Source organism: Fulmarus glacialis, unplaced genomic scaffold, assembly GCF_000690835.1.
Source record: "Fulmarus glacialis isolate BGI_N327 unplaced genomic scaffold, ASM69083v1 scaffold4667, whole genome shotgun sequence".
Taxonomy (NCBI): Eukaryota; Metazoa; Chordata; class Aves; order Procellariiformes; family Procellariidae; genus Fulmarus; species Fulmarus glacialis.
Window position 1 is genome coordinate 342 of NW_009221160.1, and position 20,117 is coordinate 20,458.

Below are 20,117 nucleotides of genomic sequence, written 5' to 3' on the forward strand. Positions count from 1 at the left end.
GAAAAGAGGGGAGAGGTTCCAGGACACCGTACAGACAACAGACCCGCAGGTCTCCCCATACCTATTCACATGCTCGTTCCTGAACTACTCTCTCAGTCATGTTTCAAATCACCTTGCACATATAATGAAAGTACGGGCAGGAACTCACTAAGCAAATGAGCCCCTCCTTTAATTTCATTTGCTTACGCTGCTTATTTTTCTCCCGCGTAATTATTTTTAAAGGAAAATTTAATTTTGTTTAATGGGAACAAAGTTTAACACTCCATAAGCTTTGTCTTCTGCAGCCCTCCATCTGGTAAGCTTTTTTCTTTTTTTTTTTTAATTATTTTTAAACCGGCCCAGTAAATTGTGTGTGTTTAAGAGGCACTTCTCATTAAAATGAAATACTTTGATCTCGTAGGATCATCTGTTTTTAAAGCGGTAATGACATACTACACTTGTTTCCCCCCCAGTTAACCAAACCTCAGCAGTGACTACGTCCCCTTGTCCTGCCCAGCACACGCTCCGGCGCATGCTCCGCTGTGACCTGGCTGCAGCAATCGGGGCTGATCAGAAGGAAAAAGGGGTCAGGAGAGGAGCTCTGAGAGGGCACAGCAGGGACCAGTAAGACGTAAGGGGCAAATCTTTGCAGGAAAGGGAACCAGTTTGTTTCTTTCTTTATTTATTTATTTATTTATTTTTAAGTACAGATGGCGTGGGGGGAAAAAAAAGCTGCAAGAAGACCAAGAGATGTGGGTGTACTATATATAGATGTACAGCTGTTTCCTTCAGGTGTTATAACTCAAAAACGTAGGATGATTAATTTTGAAAGTTGAAATGTATAGCAGATTCTGATTACATCTGAGTGTCTATAATTTAGCTACTTAGTAAAATTAACTTGACGTTTTTAGTGAGCTGTGAGGACAATAATGTGTGAAGAGACTGAAGAACAAGTTTGACTGCATGCTCTTGCCTTACCTCCCCCTTTTTCAATTTGCAAAGTTTATTTTTAACTTTTCCAATTTTTCTGGCATCTTTCCTCTAATCTAGACAAATGAGTTTGCCTCCCCCTGCTGTCAGCTAAAGACAACGACCTTTTGTTACAGAGCTTTCGTTTCCCTTGGTGGACTAGAGGTGCCAGTGCTCAGCAGCCGTAACTTGAGATGGAGGTTCAGGCCAAGGCAGGTAAGGGCTGTAGGTTGGGATCCCCAAGGCACGCAACATTTCTCAGAGCGTGACACCTCCAGGAAGGCTGTGGGACCTCCCATTAAATCCATTTTCATACTTCAGAGAAGGCCCGTTGCTGTGAACTTGCAGAAACCAGGTCACATCAGGGACCACAGAAACGGGCACCCTGAAAGCGCATGGCTTTATGTTGTTTCTCTTTAATAAAAACTCACACGCGCAATGGTTGTGTGGGAGTACGGCATATGACAGACCATCCCACTAACCAGTGCCAAGCACCAGACTATAGCGACTTGTGCGATACCCAGCTACCGTACTGGCAACCACCCAGAACTTAGGAGTACAGGTCTGCCCAAAGGGAGGATGAAGCAGCTCCGACCACTTAATACCAAGCTGCAATTTAGAAGCAAAGTGCTTTAGAGCATCTTTGGGGTATTCAGTTAGCTGAATATCATCGAACTGTTGGGAAACTAGTTTGAACAAACAAGGGGAGCTATTCGGACTTGTCTTAGCCTCTACCTGTTGTGCATGTACTCCCAGACCAGTCAGAATGGCCAGCTCAAGGGGTGTAATAGCTACCTATCACCACAGCCAGGTTTCAATGAGTACAAATTCATTTTTTGTGAAAGCCTATTACATGTTGGTTATTCTCTAGAGTGCAATATTTAAGGCTCCAATATAACCACAACACTGTGCTGAGATTTCCCAGACCTGGTGCCAAACTTCTTGGATGACGAGGGCAAGTTATCCTGTATAATGGGAACATTGTCAACTTGGGGGGAGGGGGGAAAAAAAAAAAAATCACACTTTGTGTGAAATTCATTTAGTTCAATAAAGCCATGATTGCACTGTAAAGTCTACTTCTGTAACCAACAATCACTTTAAATTATGGTCTTGGTAGGGTTAAACTAAACGATATTTTCCCAGTCTGTGCCACTGAGAGCCAGTTGCAGGCAGTCAGCTCTGCTGTGAAACCGAGTGCTCGGGCAGCTCAAACTGAAGGCAAAATTGCAAAGGCACAGGGCAGGATGAGTGGCGCACAAGGGGAGCGCAACTAGGACTAGGCATGCTTTATGCTGGTGTTCTCTGGCCTTGCCAAAATATCGCTATTATAAGTATCAACGTGGGAGATAAAAACCCACAATAAAAGATTTATTTAAATTTAAGAAACATTTTTCAGAGTTTTTAGCAGCTGTGTCCCTCACACGTGGCCTTCTGTGTGTTCTGTACAGATCTCGGGGAGGGTGAGGGGGACAGGGGATGGCATTTAACGTTTTGCCAACAGCAAGATGTCTTTCAATTATGGCTTCTTGAAAGCAAGTTTCCAACACCCCCACCTAGCCATGACAAGTGCTTCTACCATACCTTACAAACACTGCCGCTAAGGACCGGATTAATTTTAGTTGAACTCAGGAAACGAACACTCTAATGTGGCTTCTTTGTTCAGTAAGTGCTCGAAGTCTGATGTTTCAAACAAAGTAACACAAGCGCATTTGTGATTATTTTTCATTTTTAATTGTCTAAGTAATATTTTCAGACCTAGCATCAAACTAAGTTTCTAATAGGGCAAGAAGAAAGCTCAGCATTAGGCAGCTTCCAGAAGAATCTTCCAGATATGTTTAAAATGCTTTAAAATATTGAACATTTCTCATATTGCTACAAAACAATGACAACTGGCAGAATTTTTTTTTTTAACCTACATCCCTTCAGCAGTAGAGAAACAGTGTGGAAGGTGGATCACATTCTTGACTTTTTCAAGGACCTGTTTGATTATAACAACAAATAGTTTTATAACATGACAAGTACAAATATAAAATTTCAAATGAGCCAACTTTAAAAAAACCTGGATTTTTCTTCAATAGCTCCAGTACCTTGCTTCTGTAATAAATATTAAAAACCATCTTTTACATTACAGAAAACGTTAAATAAGTTATTTAGCAAGAGATTTCTTTTTTCTTTTTTTTTTTTTTGGTCAAAGGCTGGTTCCACTAAGAGAACTGAACAAACATTTTTACATCAATAAATAGTAAGGCATAAAGAAGCAAACAACAACCACAGGACCAGTCTTTATTAGTGGAACTTTCTTCTTCAGAGACTCCTTTTCTTGCTGGTATAGGAAGGTGATTTTTGATTCTCAGGTGGTGGGGACCTGGTTAGAAAAGCAGTAATTACTGCTATTTTACAGTACTTCAAATGCACACAATTTGTCCCTACCCCTGGGCCATAATACTGGCAAAAGGATCTGCAAATCGGAGCTTCTGGGTTCAGCAAATCTTCAAATTAAAGCAATAAGACTTCTGTAAGCAGAAAGACTTTTTTATATCATCACTTTCTAACACAGGAAGGGCTAAGACAACAGTACAGCAGCTGCCTAGGGAAGTGTTCAAGACAGCACTGCTGAAGAGTGTAAGGGAGAAGAGATTCACAGGAAAGGTTAGAGGAAAATTTAAGAAAGGGCTGGGAAATGTACGATCATTCAGAGTGGAGTGGTGTGAGGAGAAGGATGGGATTTAGGAGTCAAGAAGTGTATTACATTCTTGTGGGAGTAAAGGCTGAACCGTCTGGGAGAAATCAAATCTGAACAGTGATTACTTAAACACTCAAACTAATTTAATACACTGCATTAGCAAATAGCTGCTTGCAAAAGCTTTGCCTGTTAGGTCTATATTTTAAAAAAAGCACCACCAGTTATTAACACATACACAAGCTTTAAATAAGGGTGCCTTTTGTGAACTTATTCAGTAGACAGGTTATTGGACTGCTGAAAATAAACTACTGGAAGATGATGACAGACATGAATATTAATCTAGGGAAAGCATCAGAAAGGAGAGCGTTTAGCTGTCTACGTGGTCAGTCATAAAACTCTAATTTAAACATCAAACATTGCAGAATATTTAGCATACTAAACTGCTGTCACCCAGACTTGATTAGGTAGCAAACGTAAAGCAAAGCGGACTAATTTTGCAAAATACTACTGCCACAGCAATGTTTATTTCTAATGAGTATATACCAAGGAATTAAATGCAAGCAAAAATTTTACTTACTTCCAGGTTTTCCCTAGCCTTCTTCAAGATATCACGAGTTAAAACCACTGGAAAGAAAGAGGAGATTAAAAAGAATACTGCATAGTCTTTCTATATTCTCTGTATTCAAGTCTTAAGACCAAATATTAAATAATGTATGGACTCACGTCTACACCATGGGCAGCAACCAGAAAATCACACACAGCCCCCTACCACCACTTCAACTTTCTTACCAAAATCCAGAACTGTTACTCCCCCCCGAGCCCCGTTCAGAAGCTCAGGCTGATGTACAAGCAAACAACAGTTGCAACAACCCAAAATTACGGGGCAATGCTGTACAAGCAGACAGGGCAGAGCAGGAGGAGTCACTCAGGACCACGGGGCAGGTCCAAGGCAGTGCCAGCGCTAGAATGCCATTTCCTACCCCCCGCCTATGTTCCACCTAGCACACAATCTGCTTTTCAGATTGAAACATCAGGGAAGTGTTTTTAAAGTTTTTCTACCATAACAAGAACGATACATGTGAAAACATGCATAGCTCATCACTACATTTAACGTGACAGGTATGAACAGCCCCCTGCGATACTGATGACCTGGTTCCCTCAATCCAAGTCAAAGGAAGACTTTCTGTTAATTTTAAGGGGAGATGGTGCATGACCTAACTACAATTTGATCAGGGGGAGCGGTTAGCAGGAGGGGGAGAAAAATGGTGCAGTGGAGAGGTTATGGGGGACGATGTTCTGGGAAGAGGACAGATGGCAAAAGATGTCAGCCAGCTCCTCCAGCAGTTCAAGGACAAAGCAACCTATACATGCATAGGGGAAATCATGTCAGTGGCTTGCTCTGAAGGGTTCCAAGTTTTCTCTATTCATCCGGCTAGTTTGTCTCTGTGGGGACAGCGCGAGACCTGTGAATGGAGGAGGGGACGCTTCTAAACAAACCTGATATTTAGAAATGTCAGATTAAATATGTGATTCTCCAATATGTGTCAGCTCCATAACTGCTGAAAAATACCACTCACAAGTACCAATTTAATATTCCAGTCTCAAAAATAAACAATTTAGCCATAATAAAGATTTTTCATTACAATAATAAGAACCCAGCAACTCCAAGGGTATAGCTGTCATGAGATAATTATACCCTTGGCAGATTACTGCAATTTGGCACTGCATTGTTACATGTTCAGAGGTTCAGATGAGGTTTATAAGCAATGAGTTCTCTCACCAGAGAAAGCACACGGAAGACTCTGAGCCACAAGAATGTTCCAGTCTCTACCTCTAAATATATTTAGGAATGCTCAACTAAACAACAGAGGGAACTTGACTATCCTCAGTGGAGTGGCCAGCTAACAGGATGTTTGGAGAATGAAGGAAGGCAAGGTCACCTACTGCGATGCCTTTGCTTTCTCACTAGCAAAAGGAGAAAGGAAGAAATAACAAAAAACAAGTGTAAGCATCCTAACAAAATCCAGCAGCTTCATATGAGCCACCAGTTTTGTTGTATGCTTGGTCAGGAATTTGTGTACAGGTGCAATTCAGAAACACTTCTGAAATTGCTCTTTAAGGCAAAGGTAACTTGACATCCATAATTCCCATAATCAATGAAACTTACAGAAAATCGTATCTAGGTCTTTCTGTGTAGCAGAGTGCTCTCTGCTCATAAAGAACTCTGTTAGTAAATTCATTTCACCTGGCAAACTAGATTTTTCTAAATCAAAAATATTAAATTCAGTACATGAAGAGAATTTAGAGGATGTGACGCTAATAGCGAAGCTGCTGCTAGCCAGGCAGTACTTTGCATTAAGGAGATTTCAGAAAATACAGGCTTCATTTTATTAGGACCTAGTTCAGATGATGTTGAAAGCCCTGAAAAGGAGTGAGCAAAATAAGGGGCAGATGTACTGGTTTCTTTTTGAAAGTATGGGTGGGTGGAGTGGCTGTGGGGAGAACATTTTGGCCATAAGGGTAAAATATCTGCTGATTTATACTCTGCCCAGCCCTACTGAAATTACCCAGTATGTCTGAGATGTCACTGGAACTAGGAACTGACCAGACTAAATCTTTAAATCTATCCCAGGGACATTATTTGGACAGACATAATAGAACAGCTTTGATTTTTATATGACAACCCCAAACCGAGCTATTTAACTTTAAAACCTGAACAAAATATAATTTTGAATTTAATATAACTAACTTGCACATCATTTAATACAACAATTCTGAAAGAAGTGACCAAAAACCAGCCCATAAATGCTTAAAAAAAAAAACAACAAAAAAACCAACAATCTGCAGGCAGAAGATACATGTACCTTAGATACAAAAACTGCAGGCTACAGAGCAAAATAACATTTATTCCTCTACATCGCATTTAAATGACTTGAGTAACTTACAGTATTATGGCCATTTCATAACTTTGTACGATGTGTAACATTGTACAGTCTAGATGAATTACTGATAACACAAGTGCCATTCCAGCATAGACTAATGAGTCATGTAGTCCCACCTCTTAAGAGAGGGTAAGGATAGATTCTTTTTAAGATGAAAATTAAATCCTCCTCCCACAATACACATATTGCCATAGCATGAAGGCAGAGAAGAGGTTAGCTCCATTCAAATCTCTTCTGATGAGTGATTAAACTCTAAAGCAGAAGAGATGGATCTCTTAAAACAGTCACCTGGCTTAACACAGCTACAATACAGCCCATGTCCCATTTGTTTTCATGTTTCCACATAATTTTCTATATATGGCTGCTAAGGGTAAAATATAATTTCACAGCATGGCCTAATTTTTCTTTAAAAAATGACTTATAGTAAGCTTTTGTTTCCCTTGTTCTGGTGTAGAGAATCGACAAATCTCCTTTGCTGCTGCTTTGGCTTTTCTCAGAAAATTCCACATTTATCAAGACTGAGGCAAAATCGTAATTTTGAGAAGCACAATATCAAAAACTTTGGCTGGAATGGTCTACAGCAACAGTAACTTTGCCTCAGTCAGGAACTGTTGTAGGATAGAAAACTATTGTGGAATGGCAATATCTGAAATGGAATAACTCAAGTAATTAGTGACAATTAGTGGCAGCTGCATGGATTGACACATTATCAGTGGGTTGCGTAAAACCATGAACTGCTTCTCATGTTATTCTATGCAGCCTTTTGTAGTTGGGCAACTTCTTTCCATTTGAATGAGGCTCCATCAGTTCTGTACAGTCTGAACCTCATGAATTGTTTGTCACTAACAACTGAGTGCGCACAAGGAAACGCCAGTGAGAGCAACTGCAAAAGAACGGGTGCCTATATTCATTTTGTGGTTTCTCCAATTATAGGGATAGCCACAGACTACAAAAATAAAAAAAGAACCAGTAATAAAGCATACGCTTACACTGGTCAATGATGCCCTTCTCCATGTGTTCCTTCTCCATGTTTGCGGAGTGCAAGCGTTTCACTGTGCGATGTAACTTCTCCTCTTGCTCGGACAGTTTCTTACGTAATCTAAGTATTTCTGCTTTCATTCCTTCATCCTAAATTGAGAGAAGAAAATATTATATTAAAGCATTATATAAAAGTACTTTGTACATTGTTAATTGCTAAATACTTTTCTACAAAAGCCCTCAAGCTTCCTTAGAGTATGAACAACTTAAAGGCGTGAAACATCACTGAGTGAGATTGGGTCATTCACATCCCCAATGACATACGATTCTATGACATCTGCCAAGAGACAACTACAATTCTTAGCTGGCTTTTAGTGCAATTAATTTTTCTGCTAGTCTGAGAAAAGTCTTAACACCAGTGCCTACTTTTGTTTTTAAACTTCCATTCCCCTCTTCTTTTTTTTTTCCCCTCAACTAGAAAATATAATGAAGGCCAGTGCTATGGGATCAGCAAGTATCCTGTCTGCCAGGCTCAGAACTTCCAGCCTCCTTCTCCAATGTTCTGTTAATAGTTGATGCTGCCTTTATCAAAGGGCTGAAAGGCATTGTACAAATGACCAAGGCACTTTTATTGCAAAATTATTTGACAGTATCATTATTCAAGATTCAGTTTTCACCACCACGTCCAACTAAGTTATGGTTAGTATCTTTTAAAACAGGACTATGAGTAACCCCCAGACATAGTCTGCGGGTACCACTGATCTGGATCCTCATGCAAACTCAAGCTTGTATATTTTTCTGGTTGTTGTGCCACTTGTTAAATAACAGTATCTTCTGGAATTCGCCCCTAGCATTTAGCTCTTCAGAAGAACTGATTACTCACACTCCTGTGGGGCTGAAGAGAAGGCAATGAATGCTCAGTATCTTTTAGAACCAAGCTTCAAGAGATATTCTTTCATATACTGCCTTTAGGAGATCAGAAGCAATCTAATGTCCTTAAGATCTCAGGATGTTGGACAGCAAACTCTAGAAAAGATTCTATTAGACTCTAATTAGGTGCAGTCCTGGGAACTCAGATCCCACACACATTGAGGTCAGATTTTAAGAAGGGACTGATCCAGATCAACAAGTTTAGATCAGTATGACAGTAAAGCATTAGATGCATCACACATACACTGAAAGACCTCTGTGTGTGTGTATACGTTCAGGTACTGCAATCCAGGCCAACATATAGCTGTCTATGTAGAATATACACATTAGGATAAAAATGGAAGTATACATCCTTGTCAAGACATCCCAAATAGGGAGCTGAAACATCAGTGAAGTATATTAGACAGCACAGTTAATTCTTACTGCTTTTGTGATTTTACACATTTAAGGATGCTAGAAAATAACAACAAAAATGTTATTAAAATTATATATAAAATGTTTACTTTCCTGAAGTTGTTTTTTTCCCAGCAATATCCTGCCTCCCTTAAGAAACACATACAAAAAACTCAGTGAAAACACTTTAGATTTATTTTAAAGCCAGAGTTTGAAACAGTTTCATTACTGAGTGGTGGTATTATGACAGTATAGATAATTCATTCCTCATTCAGTTTACTTCCATTCATTTGCATAGTGCAATCCTTTTTAGTCAAAATGTTATAAAACTCGTCTCAGGGTTTTGTCACACTTTTAAAAAAGCATCCTATTTTACAGCTTAGGCATCAAAAACGTAAAAGGAAAACGTAGCTCAGATTACATCAAAGTTGCTGAAGTTTCTGTTGTTACTAGTATATACATAATCAAATTGAATTTGGTTCTATAACAGGGAGTCCAAACCTTTTCTTGTTGAAATGGAACATTTGCCACCTGCCTAGGTTTCCTGAATATCATGTAACAGGTTACAGATTACATCTTTAATATCAAGTATTTTGTAAATAAACACCCTGGTATACAATATGATCAGGATAGAAAGCCAGCGCACACATTCAGCCTTAGCATTCAGTGATGAGAGCTCGCTAAATCCATGCGTCCAGAGACTGGGCATCGTGGGTTCGTGATTTTCAAAAGATTTTCCCAAATGACATGTTCCTAACTGGTGCACCTTCCTTGACACACTACAACAGCTGAAAAAAAACCAAAAACAAAAAACAAAACAGCCAAAATGAAACATAATAGTACCTGAGTGCCACGAATAGTACCATGTACAGCCTTCAGTGGAAGGGAAACTCTCCAGAGAAGTTTCAGTAAACGTGCAGCCTCTTCTAAAATCTGCTGTACTGTGTGAATATTTGCGGAAAAGCTATGCAGTGATGCCTGGTCTGGTACCTATATCATAGGATTAGAGACATGTTATATTTTATGCTTAAAACATTATGAAAATGTAATCTTAATTAATGGTTTAAATCCAGTTGGTATGATTTCATATTTAAGATGATGTACACAGCTATTGCGTGCCACAAAAGCTAACTTGTTAGTTTACAAAGACTGCTGAATTATGCATTATCTGAGAATTTCAGGAAGGGAGGGGATTTATCCTAATCAATAACCATGATTAATAATAGATTATATTTACTAGATTTGCTATGCCACGTGGTAATAGTTGGCAACTCTCTTCTTTCTCCATTTGCATTTCATGTCACGTTATTTGAAAGTCAAATGATTACAGACATCAGTTTAAGCAATATAGATGTTTCTTCCTTAGCAGACCCTTTAAACTGTTCCATTTAATGCTAAAATAACTATCAGGACACACATAAAATGTTTTCCTCTGCTGACAGATGAGAAAACCAAATTGAAGAAATTGCATAAATGTGAAATAAAGGAGGGAAAGAATGCAAGGGGAGCAAATGAATTACCAAAGCAATGGTGATACAGAAGGGGGAAGGGTAATGAAAGAAAAGCATTCACAGTTCCTGCCCCATGCAGCATATCATTTGAATACTTATCTAGCATTGTTATCTAACCAGAATCCTCCTGTCACATAAAATATCCCATTTGCTAAGTAGTTTGAAACTGCAGTGATGTAAAGCTTGACAGGAAACTGCAAATTGTGAAACTTACTGCTTTTATCTTTACACCAACAAAACAAGTTAAAAACTTAGAGAGAGATTACTTTTTCAGTCATTATCAATATCTTAACTAGGTCATTTGCAAATATATGATACTTCAGAGAGTCTTAAGTGTCATTCAGACATCATTTTACTGTGTGAGCACACATGTGATACCACAAAAAGAATTTCAGAATTGCTGAAGACTGCATCTTCAATAGCTTTACTAATTATAACTAGAAAAATAAGTAGCGCAAATTTATCCATGCAGTTAAGACCTTCTGGTTTTTGAAGAGCAGTAAGCATGTTTTTTACAACACTTACATTACCATAAAATCCTAGGGGTGAAAAGGACCTTCATTAGTCACCTATTTTACTTTCCCACTCCAAGGCAGGAAAGCATTACATATAATTTTTCAAACATTCACGTAATCTGTTCTTAAAAGCGCCTCCAGGAACAGTGTCTCTGAGCAGCCTCCATTCCAGCGTTTCACTATTTTTACCACTGGCATGTTGGTTTAAGTGCCTGATCCAAGCCTTTCCTGTTGCAGTTTAAGTTTCTTAGTTCCTTATTAGCTGCCTCAGACATGTACAGTTTGTTCCTTCCCTTTTGTTGAAGCTTGTACGTAGATTTGTCTTATTCAATCCACCCCAAATATGCTTTCATTAACTGTACCTAGAAATTAACAATACTAAATAAGAAAAAATTAGCGTAAGTAAACACTAGTTCTTCTCCTGATTCTAGAGGAAAAGGACGACATATCTGCTGATTCTACAGGAAAAGGATTGACATTATTCAATACAAGGCAAACGTTTTATTGGTTTGAGAATTATTACGTTTAAGACTACAGCAAGAGCACTGTGTCACACATGATGCAGAAAGGATGATACACTATGTCTTAGAAGACAATATTTGATCATTAATGAGATATTCAAGTTTCTAGACTAGCTACTGATATTGCTAAAGTGTTCAACTGATATCAGGAAGTGGAAAAATATTAAAAAGCTCCCCTAATATGAAACAACCTTAATTAGCATACATCAATCATTAATGCACAGTTATCACCTGGTGTTACCAACGGGCTGAATACAAGTGGAGAACACTTTATCAGCTGTATAACAGATTTCTTTTAACTGTCTCAGATTCCCTGGGTTTATCCCAAGCCTTCATTACAAGAAAATCTCCTGAATTATTTTTATCCTTAAGGTTACTGATACATACCCCTAGTCTAAGCCCTTTCTAAAGCATTTTAGAGTTTTATCTGTTTTTTTTGTTGTTGTTGTTTGGCTTTTTTATTGTTTCCAGTGTAACAATCACCAATTTCCATATTAAAAGCAAGTAGTTTCACCTCATTTCAAGTTGCAAGTAAAAGTGAGATTGCTTATTAAAGGACCAGAATTAACTAATTTATCTGTAGCCTCATTAACCCAGAATCACAAATAGGTGCCTGCATCTAGATGAGACTTGGACTGTCAAGGTTGAGATGTCCTGACAGAGTTATTCAGTTAATGGTGCCTGCTGCACCATTAACCTAGTTCTTTGCTTTTGTAACCTATACATTTTGCACCTCTAGGTAAAATTCACCATCCTCTTAACAGCTTTTACTGTTTACCTTTATTCCAGGCTCCTGCAGTTTCGTACCAGTGACCTCTCTTAAAGAAATCTCCATTTCTGCTAAAACCTGTTGCCCTTCTGAAATCTGTTTCCGCAGAGCATTATAATCCTCAATCAAGCCAAGAACGTGGCGCCCATTTTTGTCTGCCCACATACGATGTCCAGGCACAAGACGAGGGGTACATGCCGTACTGGAAGATGAAGTGCTACTGCAGTGTGAAGTGCTGTCTAAATCATCTTTAGAGGCTGAATGCATACCTGGGACAGAAAAATAATTTAATTTTTTTTATCCTTACATGTAGAACTAATTGACACTAGACTTTTCTTAAACAGCAAGTCTGGGATACTGATAACACGCACGTTTAAGATACTTTTGGATGTACCTGTTTTCGCTAGCGAAACGCAATGTCCATGTTTCTGCAGCTCACAAATGTTTCTGCTGGTAGCAGGGCATTTGCAAAGATTTGCTATACATAAAAACAGGACAAGGAAGAGTATAACAGTAGACGTTAACATGCATTAAAAAAACTTCCTAGCTCTACTTCTGTTCCTTTTTTTTTTTCCTGATGCTGCACTTGGACTCAGGAAGCAGGGAAACACAGCTAATTTTCTAGTACCACGCCATGTATCTGCCAGTATTTACCTACAGTAATCTTTTTAGCACCTAGATATCTCCCAAAATCAAGTCCTAGTCAGAAAATCTAAAATACATCCTGATGAAGATATTTTAATCAACAAATGTAAGCTTCCCATTAACTCCACAAAAAGTATGACACGCTATACCATACTTAAGATGATATCCATATCCCCCCTCTTCAGACCTTCCAAATTCCCTAAGCACCTATGAGTAAAGACTAATCACAGTACATCTAGAAAGCTAACAAATTCAGCTGTTGACATTCCAAGGAGTCTTTCTGGTCTGTATCAAACCAAGCTATTATAACTCTATTCACCATTTTCTTAAAGAAATAACGAGCTTCTCCAGCTCCTATCTACTCCACCCGATGCAGGTCAAAAGCAACATCTAGGATTCTATCTAGAAACTAACCAGGAACAAATGCAATCTGGGGATACTTGTGGTACAGATTCCCCACAATAGCTGTTCCCCACCTACTTGATCATAACTGGCCCTAAGGAACCATCCCCATACGGAGCACATGACTGTAATTTAGTGTTCAAGTATAAAGTGCACAGAGAATGGCAGCAACCCGTAAATGTTATCTGCTACATTCCGCATCTTTCTTCCTAGTTCGGAGTAGCGTAGAGTTATGCTCATTATGTATTTCATCTAAAGTATGATTCTGATTGGACATGACGGACCCACAAAAAAAGCAAGGTGGTAAAAAACCCTGTTGTGTCTCACGAGCTCTCATACTAATCCTCCGATCGGTGCTGTTGCTCTATGTGGTGCATAAGATTTAGGTAGGCATGTTCGGGTGAAGTGCATGGACCCAAAAAGCCCCATTATTATTGCTTCCCATAACACAATGTATACCTGTACAGGCAGTAAGAGAGGTGGCTTTATGCTGGACGTATGGAAAGCTGCTACTATGCAGAGTACTTTAGCAGCAAGGAAGAACATTCCTGTGCCCTCTGTATCCCATGTACATCTATATTGGGACCATAATCTAATCCTGTGTGTAAACACTACACTTCCCCTGATTTGCTAAAACGGTATCACTTAACAGTGATTGAAATAAAGGTAAAATATTCCTCAAGGGCAAAAAGGGGACAACTGATTTATACAAAGACCATTTAGTGCACTTATTGATCATTCTTGAGTAATATATAGTCACCCTTAGCAAACACTATAGAGCTCTGCATTAAAAAAAGAACCCCCAGGTAAGCAAAATTTATGGCAATTTAATGTAGGCATCCTTCCATCCCAGAGACTGTCTGCAAATGTTCTTCAATGAAAAGGAAGTGACAGTTGGAGGCTATAAGACAGTGCAGTCTGCATTTCACCTCCCCATGCATTAATAGCTCTAACAGGAAAGGGATCTGAAAGGCCGATGGGCAGCTCCCAAATGTACAGTTGATCATGTATAAGACTTTAAGAGCATCTTTAAAGAACAAGGCACAGGTTCTAGACTGTAACAAAAGCATGTATGGCACAGTACCATTTATCCCCGGATAATCCTGAGATTCTTGTTTGAAAAGATAGTTGATATTCACAGCTGACACTGATCCCACTTCCTCTCTCTTTTCTTTTGAAAGCTGTTCCTCTAATTTTTCATGCAAAGACTTGTTTGTCTCTATGCTTCTTTCAAGCTGCACTCGCACACTCTGTATTTCAGTCAATAGTTCATGTAAGTCAAGTGGATTATTCTGATTTTTTTGGAATTCTTCTGATGCATCACATCTGGGATCTGAGACAATTTCAAAAGAAACACTTAACATCTTTAACAATTAAAACAATATTAGCCATTATCAGAATGCTGAGCAAGTAAATTATAGCCAGCTTTATCCTCAACATTAAGAATTAACTACAAACAGCATTAAGATAATGGTTTGGAAAAAAAAAAAGCATGTCTTAATTGCTTCTACCCTCGAAAGATTTAAAGAGCCGAAAATCATTTTTCACTTTGTCCATAAAATCTAATAAGTCTCATGCCAAAAGCAAAAAAATATAATAAAAAGAGGATTTACAAAATTTGAAGTGCATTAATGCACAGTCTGGGGAAAGTAAAAGGAATGGGTAATCTCGGAGTGCGGAGGAGGGATGGAGTAGAATTGAGAGTTTAATTTTATACATAGAAGAAAAAAGAAAATAGTGATCACCTGGCAACCAGAGGAACAAATCTGAACCTGAAAAAAGCAAGGGCTGTGTTCGTCTTTTCATAGGAGGAGGTCAGCACACAAACACTCCCGTGTATTCTTTCATGCTGAAATCAAACTGTTCTCCAGTCAGTGCGAAGGGGCTCAACTGCATGAGGAAACTGCTGCTACTCTCTAATTACATTACCAGTTCTGCAAGGAGACTTTACTTCCATCCCTGAGCCAACTTTGACTTAAAGCCTTATGCCAACAGAGCACTTCTGCTGCAGCTAGGCATGAAATACAGTGATGGCAGGGCATATTACTTAAAGTAGCAGGAAGGGGGCGGGGGGGGGGGAGGAATTTAAAAAAAAAAATCAACTTTTACAAGAACTTCCAATGGGAAATTTGCTGGATCCTGTAATGGGTATGCAGCAATGAACAGCATTCCACTTCTTTACCTAACCATACCAACAGCTATGTGGTGGTACAACTTCTTTAAAAGGGGTAGGAAGAACTCATGCAAGTCTCATTCTTACCCCTTACTTTTAGTGACAGAAAAGTGGACAGGAAATTATTAAATGTCTCATTCAGAAAACAGTGCCAGCACTTCTTCCCAGCCCTAGGGAGAAGACACTACCTTCATATTCAGACGAGAGAAAGCACAAGCAACCTGAGTAAGCACTACCTATGAGGATGCAGCAGCATCTGTTTAGATGATAAGTAAATATCTAAGATCCCCATGAAGCTTATCCAGCCTGAGCCACCAAACCTTCAATATTTGTTTTTAGCTTAGCTAAAAAGATAAAGGAAACTTGCGTGTGCTTAGTCAGAACATATCACACATCTCAACCTCACAGTTACTAACTAACTAAAAAGCAGCGTTTTACCATCAAGTTGTCAATTCGAAATAGTGACCTAGCCCTCCTGTTCTTTGACAAGATCATATTCAGAGAGGGAAAAGGGTTGCAAGCGCTGAGGGTATAGAAACAACTGTGCATTTATACCTGTCCTCTTCCTTCTTGCTTCCAACTTTTCATAAACCTTGATCTCAGTTCGGAGTGACTGCAGTAACTTCTCATTCTCAGAGAGCTGACGTTGCTTTACATTAATTTCTGTCTGCAACCTGTTAAGTCCCAATAAACAGCAAAGTTAAGTGTTAAATTCTTATCTTTTGTTTCAAAATCTAAAATCCATTCCCCTTTCCTCCATAATTCTTCCTTTGCCTTTTGAATATATCTATGCACCTCATTAATGTTAATGGCTATGGCTAAACACATGCTTGTCACACTGACAATTTTCTTCTCTAAATGTCTAAATGTGGACAGAATCAATACCTGTTTAATTCATTACGACTGCTGTAAATCTGACATGTCAGATATCTGGTTTCATCCTCCTTTTGCCCAATTTGTTTTTGCAATCTTCCATTTTCTTTCTTGATGCATTCATAAGCCTCACGAAGATGCTCAATGACTGCATTCTTTTTAGAAAGAGATTCTCTTAACTTTTCATTTTCCTTTTGTTTATCTGAAACAAGAAGAAACACAAGGTATTTGCAACGCCCACAACCCACTAAAGCTATGTTTTTTAACAAAACCAGCTTTTTCAGAGACTGTCAGAAAATAACAGCTGCTCTTGTGAGTTTTAGGATTTCAGTATTTCAATTTTCTAACGACTTTTGCTAGATGCATTTTCTGTAACGTGCAATATTTAATCCCCAGGACTCACAAAGACACAATAAAAACCTGTATACAGCCTTATATGCCAAATGCCCGCAACACCTCTTGGAATTTGGTCAGAAGGATAGTATTCAACAACTAGTGTCAGCAGGGTCCCAAAGCAGGCACATGAATTTTGCCAATCTTCACAAAATAATGGATTTGACTTCTCTTTAGGAAGAAAAGGACTCAGTAGGATTGTTGTAGGGCATGTTGCATCCGTGTTCCTCTTTGTCTCACAGAAATCCCTGTGTCCTCTCCTTCCCAGCCCTATTCATCTGCCGAATGTATCGTATCAGTCCTTCTTTCCTTGGCACAAGCTATTTCCCCAAACTGGTTCTGTGACAAAGAATTGCTGATAGGGGCAATTGAGCATTCTGAGACAGCTGCAATCAGAGAGGCTCATGGGGACCCCAAGTTTTTTGTGACCCTACGTTTCGCGTTGTAAGAGGAGGCAGCAATCTTGGCAAAGAAAAAGCAGGGAGGAATCGTTCCATCTCCCAACAATCAGAAAATCATTCCCTCGTCTTCAGCAGTCCTGTTGAAAGCATATGAAAATGGTAATCCCCACATGCTGTTAAAAATGTGCATCACCAGACTTTCACTACTGAAAACCTAAGCTAAGACTAGACAGAAAGCACCTGAGACCAAAACATGCAAGAGGTATCTAAGAGGCTTTTCTTTCTCTAGTGCATCCAGGAATAAAAGCAAAAGAAGATCACAAACTCCAGAGATACTGACATTATTTTAAAACACAAGGGCGACAATGCTCTATTCATTGTGGTTCTTATGAAAAAGAAACCCTGATATTATCAGATCATATTGTTAAACGTGGAAACAAACAAAAGCAGGGATATATTAATTTAAAAAGTAGAACTTGAACAAACAGATAAGCACCAAGAGGCACTAAAACAGATGAGAGAATACACAACTCTGGAAGAAGCACCAGTGCTTTTACACAAACAGTCTGCAAATATGGAGACTTAAAACCCAACTGTAGCTTTAGCTGCTTTTAAGAACCTAGTTGGCGAATTTTTGGTTTTCTTATGGGGAAAGAAGAAGGAAGACTTTTAATATTCTCTCTTCAGCAGTGTGAAAATGTGGAAAGTTTAAAATTAATCTCAGAAATCACAAAGACTTCCAAATGGATTCCCTCAGTTCTGTTATCTTCTAAATTGTTTCCAAAAAGAAGATGATTTGGCCTGTCCGGTTAACCCTCTGCAGCAGACTTCTGAACCTTCTGAACTCTGTACTGAATGGTTTAATCTGCAGCAATTCTATTCTATGGCTTTTTTTTTTTTTTTTTTTTCTTCTTTCTTTCTTCTCTAAAGAAAGCTTCAGAATGGAAGCCTGGGGGAAAAGGAGCAAGAAAATGGTAATAAAAGGCACGGGGGGAAAGGATAAAGAATGTATAAAAAGAAAGGAATGCAAAAAGAAGAATGGAGAAATGAAAGTGAATATCACATGGAAAATGCTACAAAGAAGGAACATTACTGCTTCTCCTTTATCACTGCTAGCCCCCATTTCAATGCTTGTGGTTGAGTATGGAATTTCAGGGGTGGAAAGAATGGTTAAGTCAGTTTACTGAATGGACTGCTAATATTTTGTTGTTTTCTGATCTGAAATGAGTTGCAGTCTACTCCTGTAAAGCACAGTTTTACATTTTTACCTCTGGATCCTTTTGCTAGCATTGCATTCAGAACTTGATTTTGCTTCCTCAGGAAATGTATTTCAGAAGTCAGGGAATTATGCTGCTCTGAGCCATGGATAAAAATGTTTGCAGAACCTATAAATATATACATAAAAGATGATTTATGAGTCATCTCTAGGTCATTAAAGATTAAACTTTCCAGACAAGAACAATTTAAAAAATTGCAGAAAAACATGTTACGAAAGATATTTCTCCCCTATATATTTTGAAGGTTATCCCTACAGACTGAAAGGCAGTTCAGGTTAATGCCAAGTAATGCAACGCCCTGCATCACAAGTACCTCTCATTGCTGGGCAACCATTACCAAAATTGCAAAATTATCCCTAGCAGTCTTTACCTATCAGCTAGAATTCCAACAGGACAAAATGCAGGAGTATTTTGTGACATTGCTATTCTTTGAAAATAATGCAAACAGTACGAAGGTTTACCATATATTTCAGTCTTGCTCTGTTCATACTCTGTTGTATTTAGTGACACCACTGCAGAGGACCACTAGATTCTACAAACTAACCTACCATGGGCAATGCAGGAAGTAACAAAAATAGTCTGGTAATACATTTGTTACCACGTCAGTCTAGAGCATAAGGCTGGAGTCACTGTCTTTGTCTCTGCTTACAAACTGAGAACCCATTTACGATCACAGGGATGAAGACTCATCCCTCTTAAATTCAGGTATTTAACATTTAAATATCTGAGCCAGTGTTGATCTACCTATGGCTTCCATCAATAGTCATGGAGAGAAACAGGCACCTCCAGAGAGCGACTCATCCAATGTATCCTCTACACACCTCTCTGCGGACGAGATGCCCCGTCCTCCGAAGAGACACACTTCTCTCCAGTGCCTCCACGAGAAGCTGTGGGTAACCAGCACAGATTTAGATGTCTGACTTTTAGAAACCTTAGGGCTGATGAATCCTGCTCTGAGGATCTTATTGCACTAGTCATATGAGTAAGTGTTAAATCGTGTATCCAGTCAGTCAAATTCCAGCCTAGGTAATCCTCATAATGTACTGAATTTATGCTACTCATCCCACAGCGATGTGTAATGTTACAGTACAGTCTGAAAAGTGCCACATTCCACTCTCAAGGTGGCTGCCTCTGAAATGCAAGTCAAGTAGTTGTTATTGTCCTTTATAACCTGCTTATAGTCAGTAAAACACTTCAGAACCCACTGGAATTAATATTACTATTAAAAGTATTTTTCAGTTGATTCGTTATCCCAGATCTCCTACGCCTTAAAGCTTGAGATAACTACATGAGTGTCAACTATTTGGTTAATAGAGAAATAACCAGCTGGCAAAAAAATTAGCTGAAAGTATGAGGAGGATGCCTTTCAGCTCTGGCAGTTCAATTCAATTTGATGTGCTGCACTTCCTCTGAGTAATCTCATTTTATTGTAATCCCAACTGAAGCTTTTACCCACTACCTAACTGGGATGTAGTGTGCCATGATATGCACCTCTTGTCGTTACTGAAAGACTCAAAGGCTCTAGAAGCCTGGCACTAATGGCATTTTACTATCTATATGTTAAAGAGTTGAGGTAGCTATGTGAACTCAAAAGGCTTTTTCCTTTCAGATTTTAACAAAGCAATTCAACTTGAAGTGGCAAGGCTTGAAGGTCTCATCTTGATTCTAATTTAATTTATTGCCCATCACCCAGCTTTATCCTATTTGAAAAGTTATGCTATCACAGTTCTACTGAAAGGCTTTAGAATATACCTATTAGTTAT

At 38.8% G+C, this 20,117-nt stretch overlaps 1 protein-coding gene across 1 annotated transcript in view; it reads right to left on the reverse strand.

Annotated features, from left to right (window-relative positions):
• Positions 1-1,430: 1,430 nt before the first annotated feature.
• Positions 1,431-20,117, reverse strand: part of CDK5RAP2 (CDK5 regulatory subunit associated protein 2) — a gene marked incomplete at its 3' end in the record, with an annotated part of 84,555 nt that continues 65,868 nt past the window's right edge. The window contains exons 29-38 of the mRNA XM_009580986.1: positions 18,346-18,462; positions 16,296-16,485; positions 15,966-16,084; positions 14,322-14,570; positions 12,585-12,668; positions 12,200-12,459; positions 9,718-9,864; positions 7,563-7,701; positions 4,209-4,255; positions 1,431-1,623 (exon numbers count right to left, since the gene is read on the reverse strand). Coding sequence (XP_009579281.1) covers positions 1,431-1,623; positions 4,209-4,255; positions 7,563-7,701; positions 9,718-9,864; positions 12,200-12,459; positions 12,585-12,668; positions 14,322-14,570; positions 15,966-16,084; positions 16,296-16,485; positions 18,346-18,462 — 1,545 coding nt within the window. The remainder of the gene's footprint in view (positions 1,624-4,208; positions 4,256-7,562; positions 7,702-9,717; positions 9,865-12,199; positions 12,460-12,584; positions 12,669-14,321; positions 14,571-15,965; positions 16,085-16,295; positions 16,486-18,345; positions 18,463-20,117) is intronic.